The sequence below is a fragment of the Gambusia affinis genome, linkage group LG09 (genome assembly GCF_019740435.1).
Source record: "Gambusia affinis linkage group LG09, SWU_Gaff_1.0, whole genome shotgun sequence".
Classification (NCBI taxonomy): Eukaryota; Metazoa; Chordata; class Actinopteri; order Cyprinodontiformes; family Poeciliidae; genus Gambusia; species Gambusia affinis.
The window spans coordinates 12,021,453-12,044,818 of NC_057876.1; the positions used below are offsets into that span (position 1 = coordinate 12,021,453).

The 23,366-nt window shown below is 36.6% G+C and overlaps 1 protein-coding gene across 3 annotated transcripts; it reads left to right on the plus strand.

The window, feature by feature from the left end:
• The first annotated feature begins 1,181 nt into the window (after window positions 1–1,181).
• Window positions 1,182–20,331, plus strand: kif3a (kinesin family member 3A). 3 transcript variants are annotated; one of them, XR_006371769.1, is made up of 18 exons: window positions 1,182–1,362; window positions 2,648–2,921; window positions 3,143–3,287; window positions 4,547–4,631; window positions 4,781–4,886; window positions 7,008–7,147; window positions 7,285–7,482; window positions 7,785–7,959; window positions 8,048–8,146; window positions 13,860–14,016; window positions 14,101–14,281; window positions 15,445–15,555; window positions 16,567–16,692; window positions 17,226–17,279; window positions 17,358–17,426; window positions 17,529–17,659; window positions 18,798–18,903; window positions 20,069–20,331. XR_006371769.1 is itself a non-coding variant. In XM_044127703.1 (17 exons), exons 1-17 carry the CDS (start codon window positions 1,357–1,359, stop codon window positions 18,844–18,846), a joined length of 2,106 nt encoding a protein of 701 aa, XP_043983638.1. In that variant the 5' UTR covers window positions 1,182–1,356; the 3' UTR covers window positions 18,847–20,331. The 3 variants fall into 3 exon arrangements, 1 of the variants encoding a protein (XP_043983638.1); XR_006371768.1 differs by having other exon boundaries at window positions 18,798–18,898; XM_044127703.1 differs by having other exon boundaries at window positions 18,798–20,331.
• Window positions 20,332–23,366: the final 3,035 nt, after the last annotated feature.

The following is a 23,366-nucleotide window of genomic DNA, read 5'->3' on the forward strand; positions in this document are numbered from 1 at the left end:
AAAACTAAATTTCTAAACTAGAACCATCAGAACATTTTTAAAGTGAGTTATCATACCTGTATACAAGATTTAGAAAAAACCCTGCTGATTATTTCAGAGACAAAATTCTAAGAGTAAGACCTTTGTGGCCTCTGTAATAATTTGTTCACGTAGATTAATTTTGAACCATTGAACAATGCATCTCATCTCAGTTTCATAGAAATGAACCATGACTTAAAAACTGCAACCTGCTGTCTAGATATGGTGCCCACAAGTTCTGATCTAAGCTGACAGGAAAGGACTAATTTATCATTTTGTGATTATAAATCTGAGAAAACATTAAAGTACTATTGTATCTAATAACATATATGCTGATGACAACTTTTTATTACTGTAAGCACATGACATCAGGCTACCATAGATTCTTAAACAGTGCATCCATAGCAAACATGACAAAGTGGTTCTAAATTTCCCACTGCTTAATTCAGGAAAGGCAGAAGTTACTATTTTAAATACCATAAAATTGCAATGTTTGAAGTCAGCAACAATCAAGGAGCCGAATCGCCACAGTCCATGTATAGCAACTTCGGAGAAGACTAACTACAGCTCCATTAGTCAGAACAAAGATGGATTCTTTAAACAGATTGCGGCAGCAGCACTGATATAATTGCGTCTCTAGTTATTTTGTTTGTTCTTAGCATGGAGTTATCAATAGTACCTATCAATATTCAAATTAAAGGTAGGGTTTTTTCTGAAATATTAAAGAAAAGGGATTTTTTGTTTGTTTGTTTGCTTTGGGTTTCAAGTCCAAATAAAAAAAAAAGTCTAATCTTAGTTTTTGAGAGCTACATAATGAGAAATTAATTTATAAAATTTTACATATAGGCTACAGAAGGCATTTTACATATACGCTATGGATCCAGTATTGTATTCATTGCTGTATCCAGGTACAGTGTAATGAGCACATTTTTTTTTACATTGGCTCCTACAATAAAAAAGAAAATTGTATTGTAAAATATCTATTTTTACATAGATATTTTTAGTCAGATATTTTGATGACTAATAGCTCAAAGTCCTCGTTTATGTTATTAAAATAACAGTTCTATGGTTTAATACATTGTAGAGTTACCAAATTAACTTCTGCAAAATACTAATAGATATTACTGTATGAAAACTGTCCAGTCGAAACCAGTGGATACGCATGCGCACACCGTCTCCGACTCAGACTGGAGCTGACAAGCTAACGGCCATGAGCTGCTGATGAGAATGACAACATCGCTGGTGCACAAATTCAGCGAGCAGTAACCCAAAATCAAATGAACAGAACACTCCAAGCTTCTAGAAGCCTCCGTATATAGCACATTCCACTTCCTCACTATGCCGGTAAGTCGCCACGCCTTTTTGTATGTTTTTTTGTTGTTTTGTTTTGTTCGTAAGTAGGGTTCCTCCCTTCGTCTGTTGATGTGATGCTAACCCCGCTTAGCATTAGCATATCAGTTATCGTAGCTGTTGCATGATACAGAGATATGTTAAAGGCCTCTGAGAACTGTCCGTTTATTTTTAATGCTTTGTGCACTACTGGGTTTATTTTATCACAATAGCTTTTACTTTACGTTCGCTTCTTCCATGTAAGTGAACATTGCAGTTATTGTTAGCAAACCAGCTGCGGTCAAAGCAAAGACCTTAACGTCGTTACCTAGCAACATCTTATAACATAAAGCCTCTCAGCTCTGATTGATTTATGATTTTATTGTGTCTGCTTTAGATTGCGTGTTCTCTTATGGGGCGTTTCTGAGACAGTAAATTCCGTATGTACATACAGATTTAATTGAAACCTTTTAAAAAAGCTTTTTACTTTTTTACAGTAAAAAGCTGTAAAATCTTTTAGTTTAGCAGAATAATCTCGCAGTGAAAATTTTAGTAATCCAGCCTTTAACTTAAATATACAATTTATTTGCGGACTAAAACCACATGCTAAGAACTACTGTAACAAAATCAGTACACAGTTATTGTCAATGCAACATGATTTGCCAGTGGAGCAGCACTTCACAGGACTGGAGCAGACAGAGAGAGGGATTTTTCACCATTTCTCCTTGGAGTCTGTTTCAGCACACATGAATCAAATGAATGATTAATTACCAGGCCTCTGCAGATTTTGCTGAGGTTTATCCTTTCTGTTTGATTCATGTATTTGGTAGCAGAGCCATCTGAAAGTTGCAGGAAAGCAACTAAGACCAATGATGGAGACCCCTGGCCTTGTCTAGACTGTCCAGAATCCCGGCTACTCTCTAGCTAAACCATTGGGTTTTCTGTGGGATTTAAGTATAGGGACTGATATCACTATATTGTATTAATTTAGCTTTATGTTTTGTATCAAGGATCTGAAAATCAACCACTGTTCTCTTTTGCTTGTCCATGAGAGAGGATTGACTAATATTTTAATTAGTTTGATGTGCTGAAGCATTTAAGTGTGGCAAACATGCAAAAAAAAAAGAAAAGAAAATCAAGAGGGGCAAATGCTTTTTCTCACCACTGTTTTTCCACAATACTTTTTCTGCATATCTTCATTATGAATGCCAAAATGTTCCTGTGTATTCATATATGTACCCCATGCTATTTGTCAGCTATGCCTATAAGTCCATGTGTTTTTTATTTTTATCCATTTCAGAGCAATAAGGCTGAGAAACAGGAAGTCAGTGATAATGTCAAAGTTGTGGTAAGATGTCGTCCCCTCAACCAGAAGGAGAAGATGATGGCCCACAAGCTGGCCGTCATTGTGGACGAGATCCGTGGCACCATAACGGTGAACAAACTGGAGATCCCCCACGAGCCTCCTAAGACATTCACCTTTGACACTGTGTTTGGGCCTGACAGCAAGCAGCTAGATGTCTACAACCTGACAGCCCGCCCAATCATCGACTCCGTTTTAGAGGGATATAACGGTACAGTTGTTGTCCTTATAGAAACGATTTGTTTAACAAGCTCTGTTAAAGCAGTGTAATAGTTAACTTTCAATTGTTGCAGGGATTACTGTAGTCTGGTTTATAACAAGCACATAACAGTTCTTCTAAAGTAACTTCTACCTGATACTTTGTCATTTTCATTTTTTACAATCTATATTATTAGGAATTATGGAATAATATTCTTTGATTTCCCAATCCAGGCACAATTTTTGCATATGGGCAAACTGGCACAGGAAAAACCTTCACCATGGAGGGGGTGAGGGCGGTACCAGAACTTCGAGGGATTATTCCAAATTCTTTTGCTCATATTTTTGGACACATTGCCAAGGCAGAGGGCGACACAAGGTATGAAATCAGACTGCAGACAACCTCTGCAATAATAAGCAGGTATAGATGATGGACGGATGACCTTCAAAAAGGTTTTAGTAGTGAAAGGTTTTCACATGAAGAGACCAACTTTATTACACTTCATTCCAAATTAGCTCATGCTCAGTCACATTGGCCAGAGAGCAGCTGTTAACTTCAGTTTTTGTTGTCCCACAGAATGTAAATTGGGAGACTGACTAAACTGCAGAGTGATGGCTGCAGTTTACAAAATATACACTACACTCTTCTATTTGTTTGTAAAAATAAATAAAAAATAATAAACCTATCTTGCTGCACTAGTAATAAGTAGTGCAGCAACTTATTGGTTTCCAATTCACTTTATTTCCACATTTTATACACTGTTTTGTGATGGTCTATCACATATAATCCCTGCAAAATACAGTGACGTTTTACTTAACAAGATGCTAAAATAAAGATATTCAAAGCATATTAAGGCTTCTGCCAGATACTCTTGGGAAACAAACCTTAGAGCGTAATATAAACATGAACAGGAAACAGGAAATGTTGCTTGCAGAAACTAGGATAGGCATTGCCGCCTTTTCTTGTGAACACTGGTTCACACAATCTACATGATTGAAGTGAGCTAGGATTTTTTTTTTTTTTTTTTGACATAGGTGAACATTTCATATCCTTATTGTGGTTTACCCTCTTTTGAGATTGCGCCTGATAAACACAGAGTTTTGCACTGGTAGATCAACAGCTTTGACAGTCATTTTAGAAATATGACACAACTAAGTGGCTGGCAAGTTTTACTAACCAATAACGTGGAATTTAATCTATTTCTCGTAACTGCACTTAAAGTTGTAAAATATGTGAGGTGGTTTTGTTTCTGAATAGTAGTGTTATATAAGCAGAGCATAAACATAAAGCTCTCCTGTTGCTAAGCTCTGAACATAAGTTATCCTACTTGCTAGTTATAATTAAACAAATGTAATTGTCTGGATGAGCTCAGGAGAAGTAAAGATTTTTCCCACATGCTTATTAAATCCTACTAAAGAAATATACAATGACTTGTCCTCATAGAAGTTAATTGGGTGATCGACTTCCTTTATATATTCCTATAATGGGCTAGCTCTTTTTTTCCCCCCCCTCATCGAGATTGTGGGAGCAAAGTGAAAGCGTTTATATACACAGGGCTTTTTGAAAGGTTTCAAATGTTTATATTCCAGCATCAGCCTTTTTAAAATGTAATTTATTTCTATGTTTGTCTTTGACAGGTTTTTAGTTCGTGTTTCATACCTGGAGATTTACAACGAGGAAGTGCGGGATTTGCTGGGCAAGGACCAGTTGCAAAGGCTTGAGGTAACAGGATACATTTACCGACTGATTATAAATGTTTTGCACAATGACTTGTCTTAAAAGGCACAGTTTTCATTTGTCATTGCTAAACTCTAAATTTGTATTTGCAACTGTTGCAGCTTTCAATGATAAAGATCTTTTTTTTTTTGTAGGTCAAAGAGAGACCTGATGTTGGCGTGTACATCAAAGACCTCTCTGGTTATGTTGTAAACAATGCTGACGATATGGACAGGATTATGACACTCGGTCACAAAAACCGTAAGCACAGCCACTGAACTGATAACAAGTGATGACAGTAACAGATCAAACACAAAACGTATATAACTATTAACTCTGTTTCTATGAGAAAATCTGCTGTGGTCTGAGGTTCATATGCACCTCACCTGGGCATAGATGTCATAATACATTTGGGTTTTGAATGGATTATTTGAATCGTTTTTCTCGGCTGGGATAATGCAACTGCATAAAGTCTCAATGATTATATCTGGCTGAATATTGGATCAGTTTTCCTGATAAAATTTGATAGAGTTCCATTAAATTGGTTTGTTTGCTGAAACTGATCCAGCTTTCAAGCCTATTTCTTGCATTTTCTATAAAGTTAAAGCCTGGTTCCGGTAAGGCTATTCCAAAAATGTAAAGTTAGCCAGCTTCATCCAATCCCAGGCCAGGTTCAAGGTGTGATCAATGGGTTGGAGCACCTAGCGGTATTCACGTTTTAACCATAACATCCAAACTGTCACCCTCGTATGTTAGCTCCAGAATTTGACCAATGATATGTCAAATGTGGAAATTATTTTTCTTCTTGTTCACACTGTTGTGACTAACATTTCACATGTTTTTGTAAAGACATGACTGCATGTAGAGACTTTTGTTCAGACTAACTCTCCCTGCAGCTAATGCTAAGTCTGTTAGCTTCTAGCAGTGTCTATTTGGTTTTTAGATTTGTTTGCCTGTCTCACTTACTTATTAATAGCTTGACTTTTTTGCCTGAAGTATTCTGACATTCTTCTGGCCAAAACAATGGTTATTGTACAAATCCATCAAGATTATCAATGTTATTTTTTTATTAAACATGTTAAACATATGCAAAATATTATTACAGACTAAAAGTAATTCACCATCATCAACAATTTTAATTAGTATTAGTAATAGTTTATCCTCTTTATACAATATCATCTTAAAAATATAATTTCTATAATTTGCCGTGTTGACACATATACCAAATCCAGTTATTGAATTGCTTCAGGCAAAACTTAGGAATTGTATAACATGTGGGGGACAGGCGTGACCCATACTAAAAAAAGGCATGAGGTTCAGAATTTCATGCTGTGCTCAGGCACATAAATTTCTTTAAAGCTGTGCTATGACTTCAAATATTTCAAAGCTCATTGAAAATAGCCTCCATGATTTTCTCTTCTTGCACACAGCAGTCGTGGTGCAGGAGGGATTGTGGGTTTATTCTTCTGACTTTCATCAAAATGAAAGTCTGTTGCTTGTAGTGAAAAATGCTAAGGCGCCATTATGTGAAATGCACTGCAGACACAGGCTTCTGTTTGTTATGTTAATGTGCATAAGGCGTCGAATTCCTTGTAATTTTTCCCCGCTGTAGCAAAAATTCCTGTTTTTGCACACATGACTTGGTTGATGTCATTTTACATCTAATTTACTGCCTCTGTAATAAAGTATGTGAATTTGGTTTATCTAGGAAGTATTGCGGTTCATTTAAAAAAAAAAAATTAGATATATGCTAATACAAACTTCCTGTGTCAATTAGAAAATAGTTTATGAATAACACACTTTGTACAGGAACCTCAGTTTATAATGATAGTTTTGAGATATTCTCAAGACATTTTTCACACCACTATCAGTTGCAACATAATATTTTTTTAACCATCTGTCACATCTGCTCAGGAAATGGAAAAAAAATAAAGATAAAATGCGACATTTTTGTTGGATGTTGCAACGACACTACTCATGATAAATCTCTATTTTTCTCACCCATCTCTCTCTTACCGTAGAGTGATGCTTCCAATCCTCTGTAATTTATTGAGCACTTTGCAGTCAGTTTCAATCCAACACACTTTATATGTTTTTGTATCCAAATGATGAATTCATGATCTTGGAATATAATAGTCATCACCAGTCATCATATATATGTTTGGTGAAGTCAGGTGAGGCTTTCAAATTTATGAACACTTTGCCATTGTCAATAATAGTGGTGGATGCATCATGCTGAGGTTCTGCTGTGCTACCACTGGTACTATTGAATTGCACAAAACAAAAAGGTTGAGATATTGGAGGAGCAGTGCTTAAAATTTTAAATGTCAAGTTAAAAATGTTTTTTTCTTCTTCTTTTTTTTTTTTTTTTTTTTGGTGCAGGATCCGTCGGTGCTACAAACATGAATGAGCACAGCTCCCGCTCTCATGCCATCTTCACCATCACCATCGAGTGCAGTGAGAAGGGTGTTGATGGTAACCAGCATGTGCGCATGGGAAAGCTTCATCTCGTAGATCTGGCAGTAAGTATGAAATAATAAAAGCTTTTTAAACTTTTATGAAGTATATAAGCAGTGAGGGTAATGTACTTCTAAATAAGGCTCACTGCACATGTTCTGCATAGTTTTCACCAACTACCGCTTATTCTCAACAAACACAGGGTTCAGAAAGACAGGGCAAAACCGGAGCCACAGGTCAGCGTTTGAAGGAAGCAACGAAGATCAATCTGTCCCTCTCCACCCTGGGTAACGTTATCTCTGCCCTGGTGGACGGCAAGAGCACTCACGTCCCCTACAGAAACTCCAAACTGACCCGTTTGCTTCAGGATTCACTGGGAGGAAACTCCAAGACCATGATGGTACAGCTTCAGTTTGAACACAGTATTAGGAGCCCTTTTTAAATGTCATATCGCACATGGATTAATTGTAAGGCTGTGTTACAGTATTCTGATAAGATTTTTGTGTCGGATTTAAAAGTACTATTTGAAAAAAAAAAAAATCCACCTTTAGGTAAGTTGTTCTTTAATAATTTATAGCATTTGTTTTATTGGTCTGATGTGATATTCTAATTTTATATGTACTGTTTTCATTAGTTGTCTGAGGAAAGTTGTTATACCTGTATCTACCTTAAAATTTTACACACCATACCTTTCCCTACCAGTGTGCAAATATAGGTCCCGCAGACTACAATTATGACGAAACCATCAGTACCTTGCGCTATGCTAACAGGGCTAAAAACATAAAAAACAAAGCCAGAATCAACGAAGATCCCAAGGACGCCCTTCTACGGCAGTTTCAGAAAGAGATTGAGGAGCTCAAAAAGAAACTGGAAGAGGGTAAGGAGCTAAGTGATAAAAATAAAAAAATAACATAACATGCGTGTTTTCTTCAGAGACTAAACCGTTGTTGTTTGTGCAACACTAGGTGAAGAGATTTCTGGCTCAGACGGCAGTGGATCAGAGGAAATGGATGAAGGGGACGATGATGCAGGAGAGGCAGGAGAAGGCCGCCGGAGGAGGAGGGGTACGAGTTGATCGATAATGAACACAAATTGTGGAAAAAGTTAGACCACCCACATTTCTTTTGTGACTAAAACAAAATCTGTTCTTGCAGTTTAGTGTGCGGTTTTAGCACAAGAGTAGATAACCATCTACATGATTTGCATGTAACTTGTTTGATCTGTCGACAGTGTTTTAATGCTAAGCAAGTATTCAGTTCCTAAGATCTGATTCAAGTCGAAGTTGTTTTGAGGTTTGATGCATAGCATGACTAAAGCTGCAGTTAACCTTGTAGTTTGCACATTTAGGAGTTCCCCTGGTATTCTCAACATGTACCTTCTGTGAGTGGTGTGAAAAATGAACAAGAATTATTTTGTCATCACAATAGAATTCCAGTTAGTTAGTTTATTTTTTTATTTTATTTTATTTTTTTGTGATTTTAGTTTTAAGTTGTTTCTCTGAGTTAGCAGTTTGCGTGTCCGTACCTCCGGCTTTTTCACTTGCAAATTATTTTTGCCTTATTTTTTGTTCTCAAACTTATAATCACATTTTCCTACAACTGTTTATGGTTGATCTTTCTTTCATGTTTCTGTCTGTGGGCTTTGGGACTTCTTTTGCTTCTTTTTCAGACAGTTGTGATATCAGCAGAAGTAATAGTTCAGAATTTACCGACACTTCCTCTGTGCCACCGCCCACTGACGCCGACCTGCGGGATAGTGAGTTAGAGTAGCCCTCTGCTCACCAACCAGCCTGCCCACAAATTATAGCCCTTTTCACACATGAGCACAGAAATTTGAAGCTTTTAATATATTAAATCCAATGTGATACTTTTGCTGCTGCGACTATGCATTCATTTGAATGTTTTACTTTATTTCTTTTTCTTGGTGCCTATTACTTTTCTTGACTTATATGGCTGTATTCTCAAGTAGAAGAGAACAAAATAGAAATATATGAATATATTCTTGGAATAAAAGTTTCTAGAAAGCTGCGTTTTGTAGCATGGCAGCCGCATAAAGATCTTTTGGGGAAGTTTAGGATCTTCGATTCCTTAAATCTGTAGACAACAATCCCTTAAATCCAGTCAAAGTTGTCATATATGTGACCTATACTTCTACGTTATTAATGCATGTGGTTCAAGATCTTCCTGTAAGATTTTGAGTAACACTCTGTAAATAGCTAAAATGGTTTGGATGATGTGTAGGTAGGTGGTTTTCCTTAGGGGGTTTCCTGTTGCCTTGATGTCAAGTCTACAAGCTGAGTCACAGAGGATCTATTTTTTTTCTCTTGCCATAGATGTGAGATAATATATAAAACTTTGAGCAATGGTACAAAATGTTGGAGTGTCGCAAAGTTTTCTTTAAAGACATTTTAAATTGAGTGACTGACGGTCAGTGATGTCAGTAACGCGTTAATTTGTAATGCGTTACTGACGTCGGACCACTTTTTTCAGTAACGAGTAATATAACGCGTTGCTATTTCAAATCGAGTAGTCAGACTACAGTTACTTATCAAAATCACTGTGCGTTACTATCTTCTTTTGTAATTTAATCGTATTTCCTCTACGCGTCTTGTCGAGTGACCGACGTCTCTATGCGACAGAAATGTAAACAATGGAGGGAGATGCGCATTTTGTTGGTGGAAAAACTGGAACTATTTTGAGTTTCTGTCGCCAAGTCCGATTATTGTAAGTGGCTTTGGGCTTCATTTTTTTAAGTCGCTTGCAAATTTAATGAGTGGCGGGTTGCGCCTTTTTGGGCTCGTTTTTGAACATGAAGTTACTCATTTGGGCTTTGGAATAAGCAGAGACTCATAATAAATCCCAGAATTTGTCCGTCATTAAGGTAGTTTTACTCAGTCTCTCCCTGTTCATCATTTCCTGGATGATTCGTCCCGCTGTGTCTTTGTTAATGTCAAGTTAACTTATTACCTCTGAATTACGTCGAGCTTCGCGTTGCGCTCCAGAAAATTGCAAACATCGAGACCAATATGAACAGCGCAATAAACGTGAAAACAGCCACGAATGAACGTGTCCGTAGTTGCCAATAATTATAATGGCAACTTATCGCCACTATAATTATTAATATTAAGATAAGTGTCACAAATCTGTGCAGCCATCTGAGCTGTGGAGCTGCAGGAGGAGCTCTGTGCGCTGCGACACCAAACGCAGGGCTGTAACGCAGAACCTGGAGCCTGGGGGGAGGGGGGGGCTTTAAAATCCTTCTTAGAGTTTTCCAGACAACAGAGGACCACACAAATTACTCACGTTTTTTATTTTTTGTACTGTTTTTTGTACAATCGCCTCTTCAGTTCAACCTTATCAGTGGAGACACATTGTTGATGTTACCATTATAAAATAGCTGACAATTAAGTATTGGCAAAGCTCAATGTGATTTTCACAGTAGGTGGAGCGTTGTTGTTAGCAGCTGCTGAAAGTAACTAAAAAGTTACTTTTAATGTAACTTAGTTACTTTACAAATCAAGTAGTCAGTAATATAACTAAGTTACTTTTTCAAGGAGTAATCAGTAGTCCGATTAAAGTTACTTTTTCAAAGTAACTATGCCAACACTGCTGACGGTTGATCTTAGTCGTATTCAGTCACTTTGAATTTGCTCAGGATACTTCAATCAAATCGATGTGATTAGGTTCTGATGCAGACAGAAAATTTTAACCTGAGCTAAAAATAATTTATTTTGATTACAAGTATTTTATTGAAAGAGTTGTCAAATGTACAGAATAAAATCCAGCCCTGCACAGGGAGCTTTTTAAAAAAGCAGGACTGCTCCTCGTTCTTCCATGTATTCCTTGCTTATGGAAGTGATAATCATAATAATGGTTAACAAATACTGTCACAATTAAATAATTGTGTCTTGAGGTTAGAAAAACAATGCAGCAGTTGCTCTTCAATAATATGTTTCAATAAAGTAAGTGTTGAAATGTAGGCTATTATATCAAACACAAACTCAAATAAATTTGTCGGTATACCGTTCTACAACAAAGTCACAAAAAAAAAAATCAATGACAAAAAATAATCAAATCTAAAAATATAACTAAATTACGACAAGAAATGAATGTTTAATTATCAGACTGTCATCAGATTGTCAGGTTTTAATGTTTCCAAGAGATCTTTGACTTGGATTGCTATCAAATATTTTCAATACAATTGTGTATTAATTGACTATTGTCTCTTTTAATCCACAGACTTTCCACACAAATGAGCTGATAATATTTTATGTTTGCTAAGTACCTCAGCTGTCTGGTTATTTGGGCCATTAGCGAAGCGCAGCTTTGTCGGTTTAGTAGTTTTGTGTCCATACATTATGGGCAACAGGAAATGGGGGGCTCGGACACCCTTTGGGGTTTTCCTGCATACAATTTTAACCCGAGCAGCACAGTAGTAGCTGCTGCAGAGATGACATGCAGAGGGCACTGATGTGCCAACAGTAAAGACAAAGAAGCTCAACAGGGTTTTTTACATCTTTTTAGTGCAGTCTGTGATGTCAGATATGTTGATAACTTTGTTCCTCTGTGATTATGTGCAGATGCTCTGCAGCCAGTTGTAAAACATCTTGTTTTAACCACATTTATTTACCTGGACTAAGAAGATAAAATCACAGAAATGAATAAATATTACACAGAGTTCATTAATAGAGGTCAGTTGTAAGTTTTAGTTGAACCCTATTGTGTTTAGTATCCTGAATATTCACAATATCAGATAAAGTATCTGAACAAATACTTTATTTCTTAAATAATAAAAAGTAAGGGATTGACACTTCATACATCGGTTTCTATCTTTAAAGGACTTTTTATGATGACTGCAGTACATGTGAAAGTCTAATTTAATGATTTAAAAAGTTCATTAAAATTATTTTTGTGGACATTATTTAGGATTCATCCTAATCCTAGAATAATCTAAACTAATGATTATTGGCGGCCTTCGGACCGGTACCAATGCAGATAAATACTAGACCATTTCTGCTGTTACTAAAAAATGCAGGAGTTTATAAAACTCATATTAAAGAGTTGGGCAGCTGAGACATATCTTTGAGTATTGAACATAAAAATAATTTCTGTTCTTTGTAGGCAGTCTATCAGAGAATCATTTCCAGAGTTAAGAACATGTGTAAAAAGGGCTTTGTCTTTTCCTCCTGTCTTTATCACCCCTGTATTATCACAGCACAGCTCCTTACCTTTCTTTCATTTTTATTACACGGATATTAAGTGTCTCCCAGGTTCCTGGTGTTTGCAGATTTCTGTCTGACTTATCTGCTCAGTAGCAGTAAATCTTTCTAAGAATGAATACTTCTGTGAATGCATCGCCCAGAACTTTTTTTTTCACATTTTACCTAACTGGTTACTCCTTTGACATCATAAAGAGCTTCAGCATGAGCATTGTCTAACCAGATTGTCGGCTTTCATCTCTGACTTGCTTTATTATGTGAAATGTTTGCCCCCCTAACCTCAAAGATGCAGTTTGCCCACGTCCTGTTTCATTATATATAGTTAAATTCATCATTCTTGACTGGCACATAGTTGGTCTTGCTGAAAGTTTTCGTCAGTATTTGTTTCACTGTTTGACCTCTTATTTGGTGCCCCTCCCCCTTACACAACTTTCTAAATCACTTTGTAATGCGTTGTTGTTTTTTTTCTCTCTCTCTCTTTCTCTCTCCTCCTGTTGCAAATGATGCCTGTTTGACTCGCTTTATACCTCTTTATTCAAGGCCAAAGAGGTTGGTGTTAAAAAATAAACCCCGGATGGTTCTAAGTCACGTAGCAAACAATCACATTACAATTTAAGGAGATTCAGCTAAAACTGTAGCTCGCTCCGATGGAATTACTTGAATAAGAGACGATTACTGGTAACATCTTTCTGTCTGGCTTTCAAGGACAGTTTTCATTTTCATCTTCATGACAATCACCGTGTTGAATCTCTCATTTAGTCCAGTTCTTTGGGAGAAAAAAAAGACATTACAAATGTTCCCACTGTATTAACATAGGCTTTGATGTAGTTTATTAAGATTTTATGTGGTAAACCAACATGAAGTAGTGCATCACGCTGAGGTTGAAGGAATTGTTCAGAGCTACACAATATGTTGATTAGTGTGAGCAATGCTGCAGTCGTGCAGGACTGCATGGATGCAATATTCAGCATGCGATGCATGCAAATTCTGCCTCCCAATAACATTTTGGACCTATTGTGTTCACTTTCCTTGATTCCCACAATTAATGTATGTCTCTTAGTTGTGCAGACGCTAAAGGTCAGAGTGTGTGAATATTGGGACCAAAGAATGGATATACATCCATTGTGCATATTCAGTTATACATGCAAAAGACTTTTAGGTGTAACTGTAATGAAAGGTGAGCAACAAAATGCACGCCTCAGATTTATTCTTCTGTAAAATATTTCAAAAAACAAGCATGATTTTCCTTCTACTTCACAATTCTGCCCTTTGTTTTATCACATAAAATCCCAGTGACGGTATACGTGAAAGTTTATGATTGTCAAATGACATAATGTGCAACAGTTTAAAGACATTGTCTAGGTTTTGTAAGGTACATATTAAGAATTTATTATTTTGCATTATCATTCCCCTTAAGGAACAACAAATCCATTCTTTAGTGTCCATTACACCACCATCATTCCTTGACAGTGGTGTAATTAACTGGAACTGTGCAAACGATGAACTACCACTAATACTTTCTAAGAAGTTTCAGATCATATTCTCTGTTCTCGTTTTAGGAAGGAAGAAGGTTTCTCCAGACAAGATGGTGGAGATGCAGGCAAAGATTGAGGAAGAAAGAAAGGCTCTGGAGGCCAAGCTGGACATGGAGGAAGAGGAGAGGAACAAGGCAAGAGCAGAGCTGGAGAAAAGGGAGAAGGATCTTCTTAAAGCCCAGTGAGTCATTAAACTTAAAAATCATACATGTTTATGGAGGTCAAATGTGGACATCCCGAGTGAACCATTTTTCATATATTTTAGACAGGAGCATCACCTCCTGCTGGAGAAATTGTCGGCTTTAGAGAAGAAGGTGATTGTAGGTGGAGTGGATCTTCTCGCTAAGGCTGAGGAGCAGGAGAAGCTCCTGGACGAATCGAATAATGAGCTTGAGGAGCGTCGCAAACGAGCAGAACAGCTACGCAAGGAGCTGGAAGAGAAAGAGGTATGATCTGCTGCAAGCCAGCTGCCTGGCACCAAGCCACTTTGATTGATTGATAACTTGCATTATGACTCAGTTTTTCTCTATCTGATACAATTGTGGCATGTATGAATAATTGATGGTATACAGCTTCTAGCCTGATGGAGCGATAAGAACAGTCTGATTTTGTATGTTAAGAGCAACAGGTGGCCAAACAAAATTTGCGCAGCTTTCACCTAAAATCTGCTGTCGGTCACCAAGTGCAAGCTATACAGGATATGAGACCACAATGCTTACTGAAAACTCAAAAGCTGAATCATTGTGGTTATAAATAAGGTTATCTCTCAGATTCTCACGTCCTTATCTTACTTACATTCCGTGTTGGTGTTATCCCATCAGCTCACACTGACGCAGGATTTGGCTTTCTTTTTCTTTGTAAAGGAATCTTCTTAAACTGAACCATGTGTACTGTGGGTACGGAAAGTATTCAGATCCTGTTAGATTTTTCACTCTTTCTTGGATTGTAGACGCTTGCTGAAATCAAAAAGTTCAGATTATTTCTCATTAATGTACACCAAGCATCCCATCTTGACAGAAAAAAGAAAAAAACCAGAAATGTAGAATTTTTTTCAAATTTATTAATAAAGAAAAACTAAAATATCACTTGGTGATAAGTATTCGGACCCTTTGCTGTGATACTCGTATTTAACTCGCATGTTGTCCATTTCTTCGGCTCTTCCTAGAGATGGTTCTACTCTTTCATTGGAGTCCAGCTGTATTTAATTAAACAGATTGGACTTGATTAGGAAAGCCACACATCTGTCTATATAACTGTAAAACAGCTGAAACACTGACTTCCTTTAAATCTCAACTAAAAACCCACTTGTTTAGAGTCGTATTTGAAACGTAATCAATTGCAAATTTATTGACGGAATCTGACTTGATGTTGTGTTTTTAATGTTGATTCTATGTTGCGTTGTGTTTTTGTGTTTGATTTGATGTAAAGCACTTTGAAATGCCTTGCTGCTGAAATGTGCTATACAAATAAAGTTTGATTGATTGATTGATATATAGTATATAATTTAAAGGGGTTAGAATACTTTCAATACTCACTGTATGTTACAATGTATACTATATTGTACTGTATGTTTCTGTATAACAAATGACCTTTCTCCCTCCATAAACAGCAAGAACGTTTAGATATAGAAGAGAAGTACACAAGTCTGCAGGAGGAAGCTCAAGGAAAGACCAAAAAGCTGAAGAAAGTGTGGACCATGCTCATGGCTGCCAAATCAGAAGTAAGTCCAATAAATAAAAATGATCTGGGAGTGAACGGAATTGTCTGCGTTGGAATAATTTCAATTAATTATTCACACTTCCTTGCAATGTTAGACTTTAGCTCCTATCCTTAGTTAATTTGCTCTAGATCCTTTTCTTAGTATTTTTTTTTCAATTGGGATTACAAGAATGTCAGATTCGTTGTGCAGAAACATCTTTGAAGTGACTTGAAATGAGCTTGTTGAGGGCAGATTCCCCCCCCCCCTTTTCATGCCTCCTGTGATCTGGAGGTTGATACGTTTGACGTTATTCACATCTACCTTGGTTACTGATCTCCCCTCCCTCTGAAGTAACATGATACCTCCATAGAGATGCTGTCATCTCAGGCCTGCTGCTACTTGAACTTTGTTCGTAAAGATACCATTCATCTCGTGGCACAGAGTTCTGTTCCACTGACTGACTGTTCTTTAGGATCTTTGAAATGGTTTAAGTTTTTTTTAAAAAAATGACAGATTCTGATCCAAATTATTGACAGGCCTCTGATTTGGTCACTTTGCAACTTAGTTTTTCTGAGCTGGTATAGACTCACTAAGAGGGAATTTTAACCAAGATGGAAATGTACTGATAGAAACCCATAAAACTTAGATACACCATTAATAAGCTGCGGCCTTGTTTGCTGTTCTTTTTGTTTTATTATTCATTCATTATTCACTATTAGCTCTTTTGTTTTTGAAGCACATCCTTGTGAATTGATGTGTCAATATTTTATGAGCTCTTAAAAAGTTAATTTGAGAAATATCTTTGGTTAATTATTTCTATTTATTGTGACCCTTAATATTTAAAATATGCTATCTTGAAATTGATAGAAATGAGTGTTTCTTTGAAAAACTTGACTTGCCTATAACCATAAACGACATAAAATAGAGTAATTCATTTTGCAGTGTCTATCCACAGATGAGTTCGTTTTACTGTCAGTGATAACAGAACATTTTCTCACAGTAATATATATTTTTTCCTGATGTATTTATCAGATGGCAGATCTGCAACAAGAGCACAACAGAGAGATTGAAGGCCTCCTGGAAAACATCCGCCAGCTGAGTCGAGAACTGAGGCTCCAGATGCTCATCATAGATAACTTTATTCCCCAGGAATATCAGGTCTATGTTGTTGTTTTTTTTTAAGGATATTGTTTTATACATATTGCAAGAATGTTACATGTTCCCGTTCTTCAATTTAAAAATGGTTGCATACCACAAATTAATATGTAATCCATAATCTGCCGTTTAAAGTGTGAACTATATATAGTCTCACCCTGAGCCAGACAAAAAGAGAGGATATTTACAAAAGTTATTTGAAAACTTATGTTATAGTTTTAACAGTTTTTATATTAGCATGTTTTACACCTTTAAATTCGATTAGAGAGAGATGTTTTAATCCCAGCCCCTGACTGAAGTCGAGCCTGACTGACGGATGCCGGCACACACACGCACACACACTTCTCATGCACAGTGGGCCTGAACCAGAGCCACTTTGAAGTTTGTTAGTTCAAGAAAATGTAAAAAAAAAAAAAATCAGAAATTAAAATGATGCATTGTTTACTGCACTATGCTAGGCAGACTCTGGTGGTTTAGTTTGAGTGAAAATTTGACATAGTTTCTACTTCCTAAAAATATTATCTTTTTTTTTGTAGGCGATGATAGAAAATTATGTCCACTGGAATGAAGATATTGGAGAATGGCAGCTGGTGAGTTGAGATTGCACAGTTGTGCAGTTGGATTAAAATCTTGATTTTTAACCTTTGTTTGTAATTAATTTTTTTCAGAAATGTGTGGCGTACACTGGCAATAATATGAGAAAACAAACCCCAGTTCCAGACAAAAAAGAAAAAGATGTGAGTTTCAGAAGTTTGTCACCAATGACTAATTATCCAGATGTTTAGTTGTTATTGAGGTGCAGTATTGACCCTTTTCATGTTTGTCTTCACCACTTTTAGCCATTTGAGGTGGATATGTCCCACGTGTATCTAGCATATACAGAGGAGAGCATGCGGCAATCTCTGATGAAACTAGAGAGGCCCAAAGCCTCTAAAGGCAGTAAAAGTGGCAGACCGAAGACCGGCCGAAGGTAAATTTGCTCCAAAGCAAGACCTTATGTTTCATGCACCACTAGACTCTACTCTTCAGCAACCTTTGTGATTTTTATTTCTCTAGGCTTGTTGTTTTAAAATGCATTTTTACTCTGTAGGATATTGACAAAAATACACAAATAATAACTTGCACAGTACGAACATTATAAAAGGATAATCCAGCATGTATGTTCAAAACTTTTCTCTCCACAGGAATCAACCTTCTGTTTTAACATTGTCTTAGAATATGAAGCATTTTTTTTTCCTGCTGTTTCTTCTCAAATCAGAAAGACATTTCCTGACATGATTGCAGTTTCTGCTACACTTTTTTTTTTTGTTTTTGCGCTTGAGCATCTTGTTTGTTTTAATTCTTTCTTGAGCGTCTTAAACAACCATTCGGTTTGACCTTTACACCTCATGCTGAGACCGAAACTGTTTAACCCCAAGCCTTTATAAACCCGAGCACGCTCATAAAAAAAATAATTGTTCAATAAATTCTCCCATGTCTGCATAATAAAAACTATGTAGTGATAAAATAAAACTAATTAGTGGGGTGAAACCTTTGTTTGAGGTGATGTTTGTACTTGCTTGCTTGATTAAGTGATTAACTGTTCAACTGATTTACTGGTTGTTTCTTGAAAGTGATGCAACCCATCATATCTGATATTAGATAATAACATGCATATGTTGCAACAGTCCTCAGAGGTGTTACCAGAATTTAACCCATCTCATTTTAAACTCTGTTGCAACTCTTCCGTTTAGTTTTTTTTTTTTTGTTTGCGTTGTTTTTTTTACCATTTTACGTTTTGCATTTTTATGTTCTATTTTAAACAAAACGCTGCTAAATATTATTATTGCTGTTGATGCCTCACCTATTGTTTTTACTTGCATTTTCCTAACGTGAATTTCAACTTTTTCTTTCTTTGCTATTGAATGAAGCTGCATAAGAATTTTTTTGTGCAACTCTTTTGGGGGGCCTGTACATCATTACATTTTTTTGTGTGTGTTTGTTAAAATTATGCAAAAGCCTGATCGAAATTGCTGATACGGTGTCATGACGCTGTTCTCAGAAATCAGGAAACTTAAAGCTACCCAAGGATGTTTGATAACAATAATCATGCAGCCATCTCCCCACAGGAAAAGATCCGCAAAACCAGACACAGTGATCGATTCCCTTCTGCAGTGATGATATGGAGGCCAACATTTCACTACAGCTTTACCTTGACTTCAGCTTTGATGTAACGTAAAAGAAGTATTTTGTCCTGCTTATGGTTGAACAGTAATAGATTTTGATCGCACACTGCATAAGATGGTAAGGTTTATTAGGAGAACAACCACTTGAAAATAGGACACAACGAAAGACGATCTGCTTGAAGCAATGCCTCAGGCCTCTTCTACTTTTTCACATTTTGCCACATTGGAACCACAAACTTCAATGAATGTTGTTTGTATTTCATGTGATACACCAACAGAGACAAGTGCATACCTGGGAAGCGTAATGGGAATGACGCATTGCTTCTAACATTCCTCACAAATAGAAACCTGAAAGTGTGGTGTGCATTTGTATTCAGAGCTTTCAGGGTTATGTCTCTACTGGCTTTGTATGGACAGACACCACTCGCCTTGTGCAACATTGTGAATGGTGTGTTTAAGATAAAATGGTGTGTTTTTACATAAATTGGCAATTTACAGGGAGGCCATGTAGCTCTCTCCGTTTCTTGTTGTTAGCTGGTTCCTCTAATTGGTTTGCGACAAACTGCAACAGGGCTTTATTTCAGCACTGGCATTCAAAGACCAGATCTCTGAAGTGTGCAAATAGTAGTTGATCTGACAACAAGGTCTTCCAACTGAGTTGGGGAGCTTTGCAGCTCCTGCAGAGCTACATGAGACTGAATTGTTAACATTCTTCCTTCAGAAAGCAGCTTTATACTGAGATTAAGTCACATATAGATGGGCTCTGTTTTATACCGTGGTGACTTCTGAAGTTATGTCACATTTTATCTAGGGATATCAGAATAAAATGGGCTGAAAACAAATGCACACCACACTTTTTAGAAACTATGTGTCATTTCCTTTCCATTTTTAAAATTCAGCACATGACATAATGAGAACTGGTACAAGGGGAGTTAAGACTTTTGCAAGGCACTTCAGTCAGATTGTTTAAAAGGAAATCACAGTGCTGGCCTACAAACAGCAACACCTTTACAAGTGTCCTGTTGGCACATTTATTTCAGAAATTAAACTTTGACTGTTTTGCTTCTCATAAATTAACATATTTCTGCTCAATAAAAAACTGAATACATTCTAATCAGATTCTAGTTAGTCAAATTATTGTATTGCAGAAGTAAGAAAACGCTTTAAATTCAACTGAAGCGCAAAAAAACTTTCTAATCTGTTTTCTTTTATAGGTCAGAAGCAGTAAGGGCATGCATGCCGTTTAGCTCTTACATCTGCACCATTTCCTCCACATCAGTCAACTTTATTTTCAACACTTGTGATGCACCATAAATGTATGTACCTGTATCCCTTATGCACTTGTATGACTTTCTTTTTTATGTTTTGGTCTTTAGTGAATGCAAGCTAGCTTTTTTTGTTGTTGTTGTCATAGTGTATGTCAAATGTTTACACCAACAAACATCTGGATTTTATTTAATAAATTATTCCTGTCTGACCTCAGGTTCTCGTTGTGTAGTGATGTCACAAAGCAATGTGGTGCATCCAGCTTCCCTATGAAATTATGCCTGTTAATTTAAAGATCCTCCTCTGGGTTGATCTATTTAAAAAAAGGCTTACTTAACACCTTTATTGTCACATTTCAATTTATTTTTTTAAAGGCATTCCATCTACAATAGAAACGCAAAATAAATATAAAAAAATAAATATTACATTATTATAAATAACTTAGACAATGTGCATAATACGTCATGGGGTCCCTTCATCTTATAGACCTGGGAAGATGTAGGATACGTTCTGTGCACTTGCTCACATTCTTAAGAAATTCATGGAGTTGATATTTACTCTTGAAATCCAGTGGGCAGTGGGTCTCGTTTGTCTGAAACAAAATCAATTTGACAAATTTAGCTCCAAATAAAAAATAAAAAAAACACACACATTCAGTTTATCTCAAACCAGAATTAATGTGCACAATATTTTAGGAAAAGACTCTTAATATTTCGTTCAGCAGATATATTAAAAACATTAAATACACTATAAAGATTGCATGCAAATTATTCTGTACCATGTTGTTGAATTGATGCAGGGCCCTCTGCAGGTCTTTAAACTTGTGGTGAGAGTTATTCGTTGCCCCAGTAATGTTATTAAGAGCCTTCTCCGCCAAACAGAAGAACAGGTTCTATAAAGTGTAAAAATCATCGTTAAAAGTAGCCAACAGAGTTCATATTTAGAGAATCATTCATGGTTTTTACATCTTAACTCATTGAGATCAAAAGAAAAGGAGTGTAGAATTTTTTGGGAAACATAAAAATAAGGTACTAAACTCTGATGTAGATAAAGAAACAACAGATTCCAGTGTTATTTGTTAAATTGAGAACTCTAATATCTTACATTTAGAGGGAATCAACCCTTTTTTCATTTTTACCATTAATCTACATGTTGCATCATGACTAAATGGGTAAAAGTTTAAAGACACAAATACAGCCATCTAAAAAAAATTAACATTTTCCACATACCGTGCAGCTACCTGTATAAACCTTTGGCACCATTCCGCTTACGTTCTAAAATAAAAACATGATAGCTTATTGTCAATCAGACCTGGAAAAAAACTCTTAATAAGTGATTTGTAGTATTCTTACCTCTTTTAACAGATGATTACTTGCATTCGCAATGCGGCGCAGCTGAGCTCTACACGCAACTTCTTTGTTTGGTGGACAGTTGTGCACCGATGCTGAATACACCACCACGACCATCATCACACTAATAAATACAGAGCACTGAAACGCAGAGGTGTTCATGTTTGTCTCTAAAGAAGCTATTGAGTCAGCTCTGTCAGGTTCAGCAGAAGAACTTGATTCTCCTGCATACTCTCAGTACTGCTGCTTATATTGGTGTCACGTCACTGTGGTCGATAACGTCAGAAAGGGAAACACCAAATTGGGACAGGATGATGAAGAAGTCTTATCTGGCTTGCTTACTTGCCACTATAGACTTTTATATTTACTAAGAAATTGACGCCTCCAACTTCTGCTGTTCAGGAACGATTGACCACCTTTATTTAGATGTGGGAAATGACTTAAAACTCACTGCTAGTATGAGAAACTAAATGAAGGTCCTCTTGAAGCTTTTAACACTGATCTACTAAAGCCAGAACACACACACACCATGAAACAATGTAATCATGTGAAAATTATTCAAGGGCAGCGTTATTGAAGAGATATTATTAATTACTAAAGTAAGACATTCTTTTCCTGTGTGACATGATAAAATGACTGGTGTGTAGGTACATGGGAAATAATTAGAGGCGAGTTTTTAACTTGAACCCACGCATTAGTAAAGGGAAAATGTGACAGAAGAAAAAAATTCCTGTTAGTGTCAGTTTATGCATAGTTTATGCTTGATCAGAAATATACACCTGGGGAACTGCCTTCTGCTGCTAGAGTGCAGAAAAGTTATCACTTTATGCTGTGCACAAAATATTAGTGGATGAAAAAAATCCAACAATCAAAGAGAACATAAAGACAAATACTTATAGGTATTCTACTATTATGATTATTAACCAGCTGAAGTTGCAACACTTCATTGCTTTTTTTTTTGTCAAGCTGGAAATAGAAGTCAGCCTGAACTGATTGACATCGAAAGCAAAGGGGCCAATCGCTCTGACTGGAGCTTCAGACTGTGACCTGAAACTATAAAGACTGTTATCTTTGCTAAATCTAACATCCACCTTACCACACTCCACCACTTCTGATAAAGTGTACATGCACTTTTGCAGCACCAAGTGACAACAGTTTGAGCTCCATCTGGAGGCGAATGTTAAATGTATCAAGACCTACTACAGTTTATTTAAAACTATGACACAGGACAGGACAAAAGGGCCCTCTAAGCATTTAGTGACTGGAGACTGTGAAATACAGTTCATTTACATTTTTTTCTAACTTAAATATTTCTGATCCAGCAATTTTTAATTCCAGACCAGTATAATCTGAGAAAATAGGATCATTTATGAAGGAAGAAAAGATGCTGTTACGACCCAAGGTCTAGGACTTCAGGGGTTGGCAACGTAAAAATTTTTACAGAGAAAAATAAAAGGTGGAATTTAAAATGAAACAAAGAAATATTTCAAACAGTACACTTTAACCCAATTAATACTCAAAAACAGGACCGACAAAACTATTGGGGGAAGTAAGGGAGCGGTCAAGTGTAGCTTCAGCAACTAAATAACCAAACAAGTCACTCTAAAACTAAAAACAACCCAAAGGAAAACACTGAAGCAGCACCAAACTTTCCAAACACAAGCTTCTAGATTGAATTAGAGTCGGTCAGTTTCAGAATCAATCTGCTAAACAGAGTGGGTCAGCAGAACAAAAATACTCAAAAGCTGTCCTAAACAGTGTTCACAAACAAAGTGGCAGTCGGCTGCACAAAACCTCTTCCTAAAGCTGATTTGATGAGCATTTTATAGTGTGCAGGTGGGCCTCATCATCGTCTGATTGGGTTGGTGATCTGCAGCTGGTCCAATGGGGTTACTTC

What these genes read in the sequence shown, in the direction of transcription:
- kif3a (XM_044127703.1), top strand. An exon ending in TTCATCTCGTAGATCTGGCA is followed by an intron (nt 7,148 to 7,284) that starts GTAAGTATGAAA and finishes CAACAAACACAG; the next exon opens with GGTTCAGAAAGACAGGGCAA. An exon ending in ATATTGGAGAATGGCAGCTG is followed by an intron (nt 17,280 to 17,357) that starts GTGAGTTGAGAT and finishes AATTTTTTTCAG; the next exon opens with AAATGTGTGGCGTACACTGG.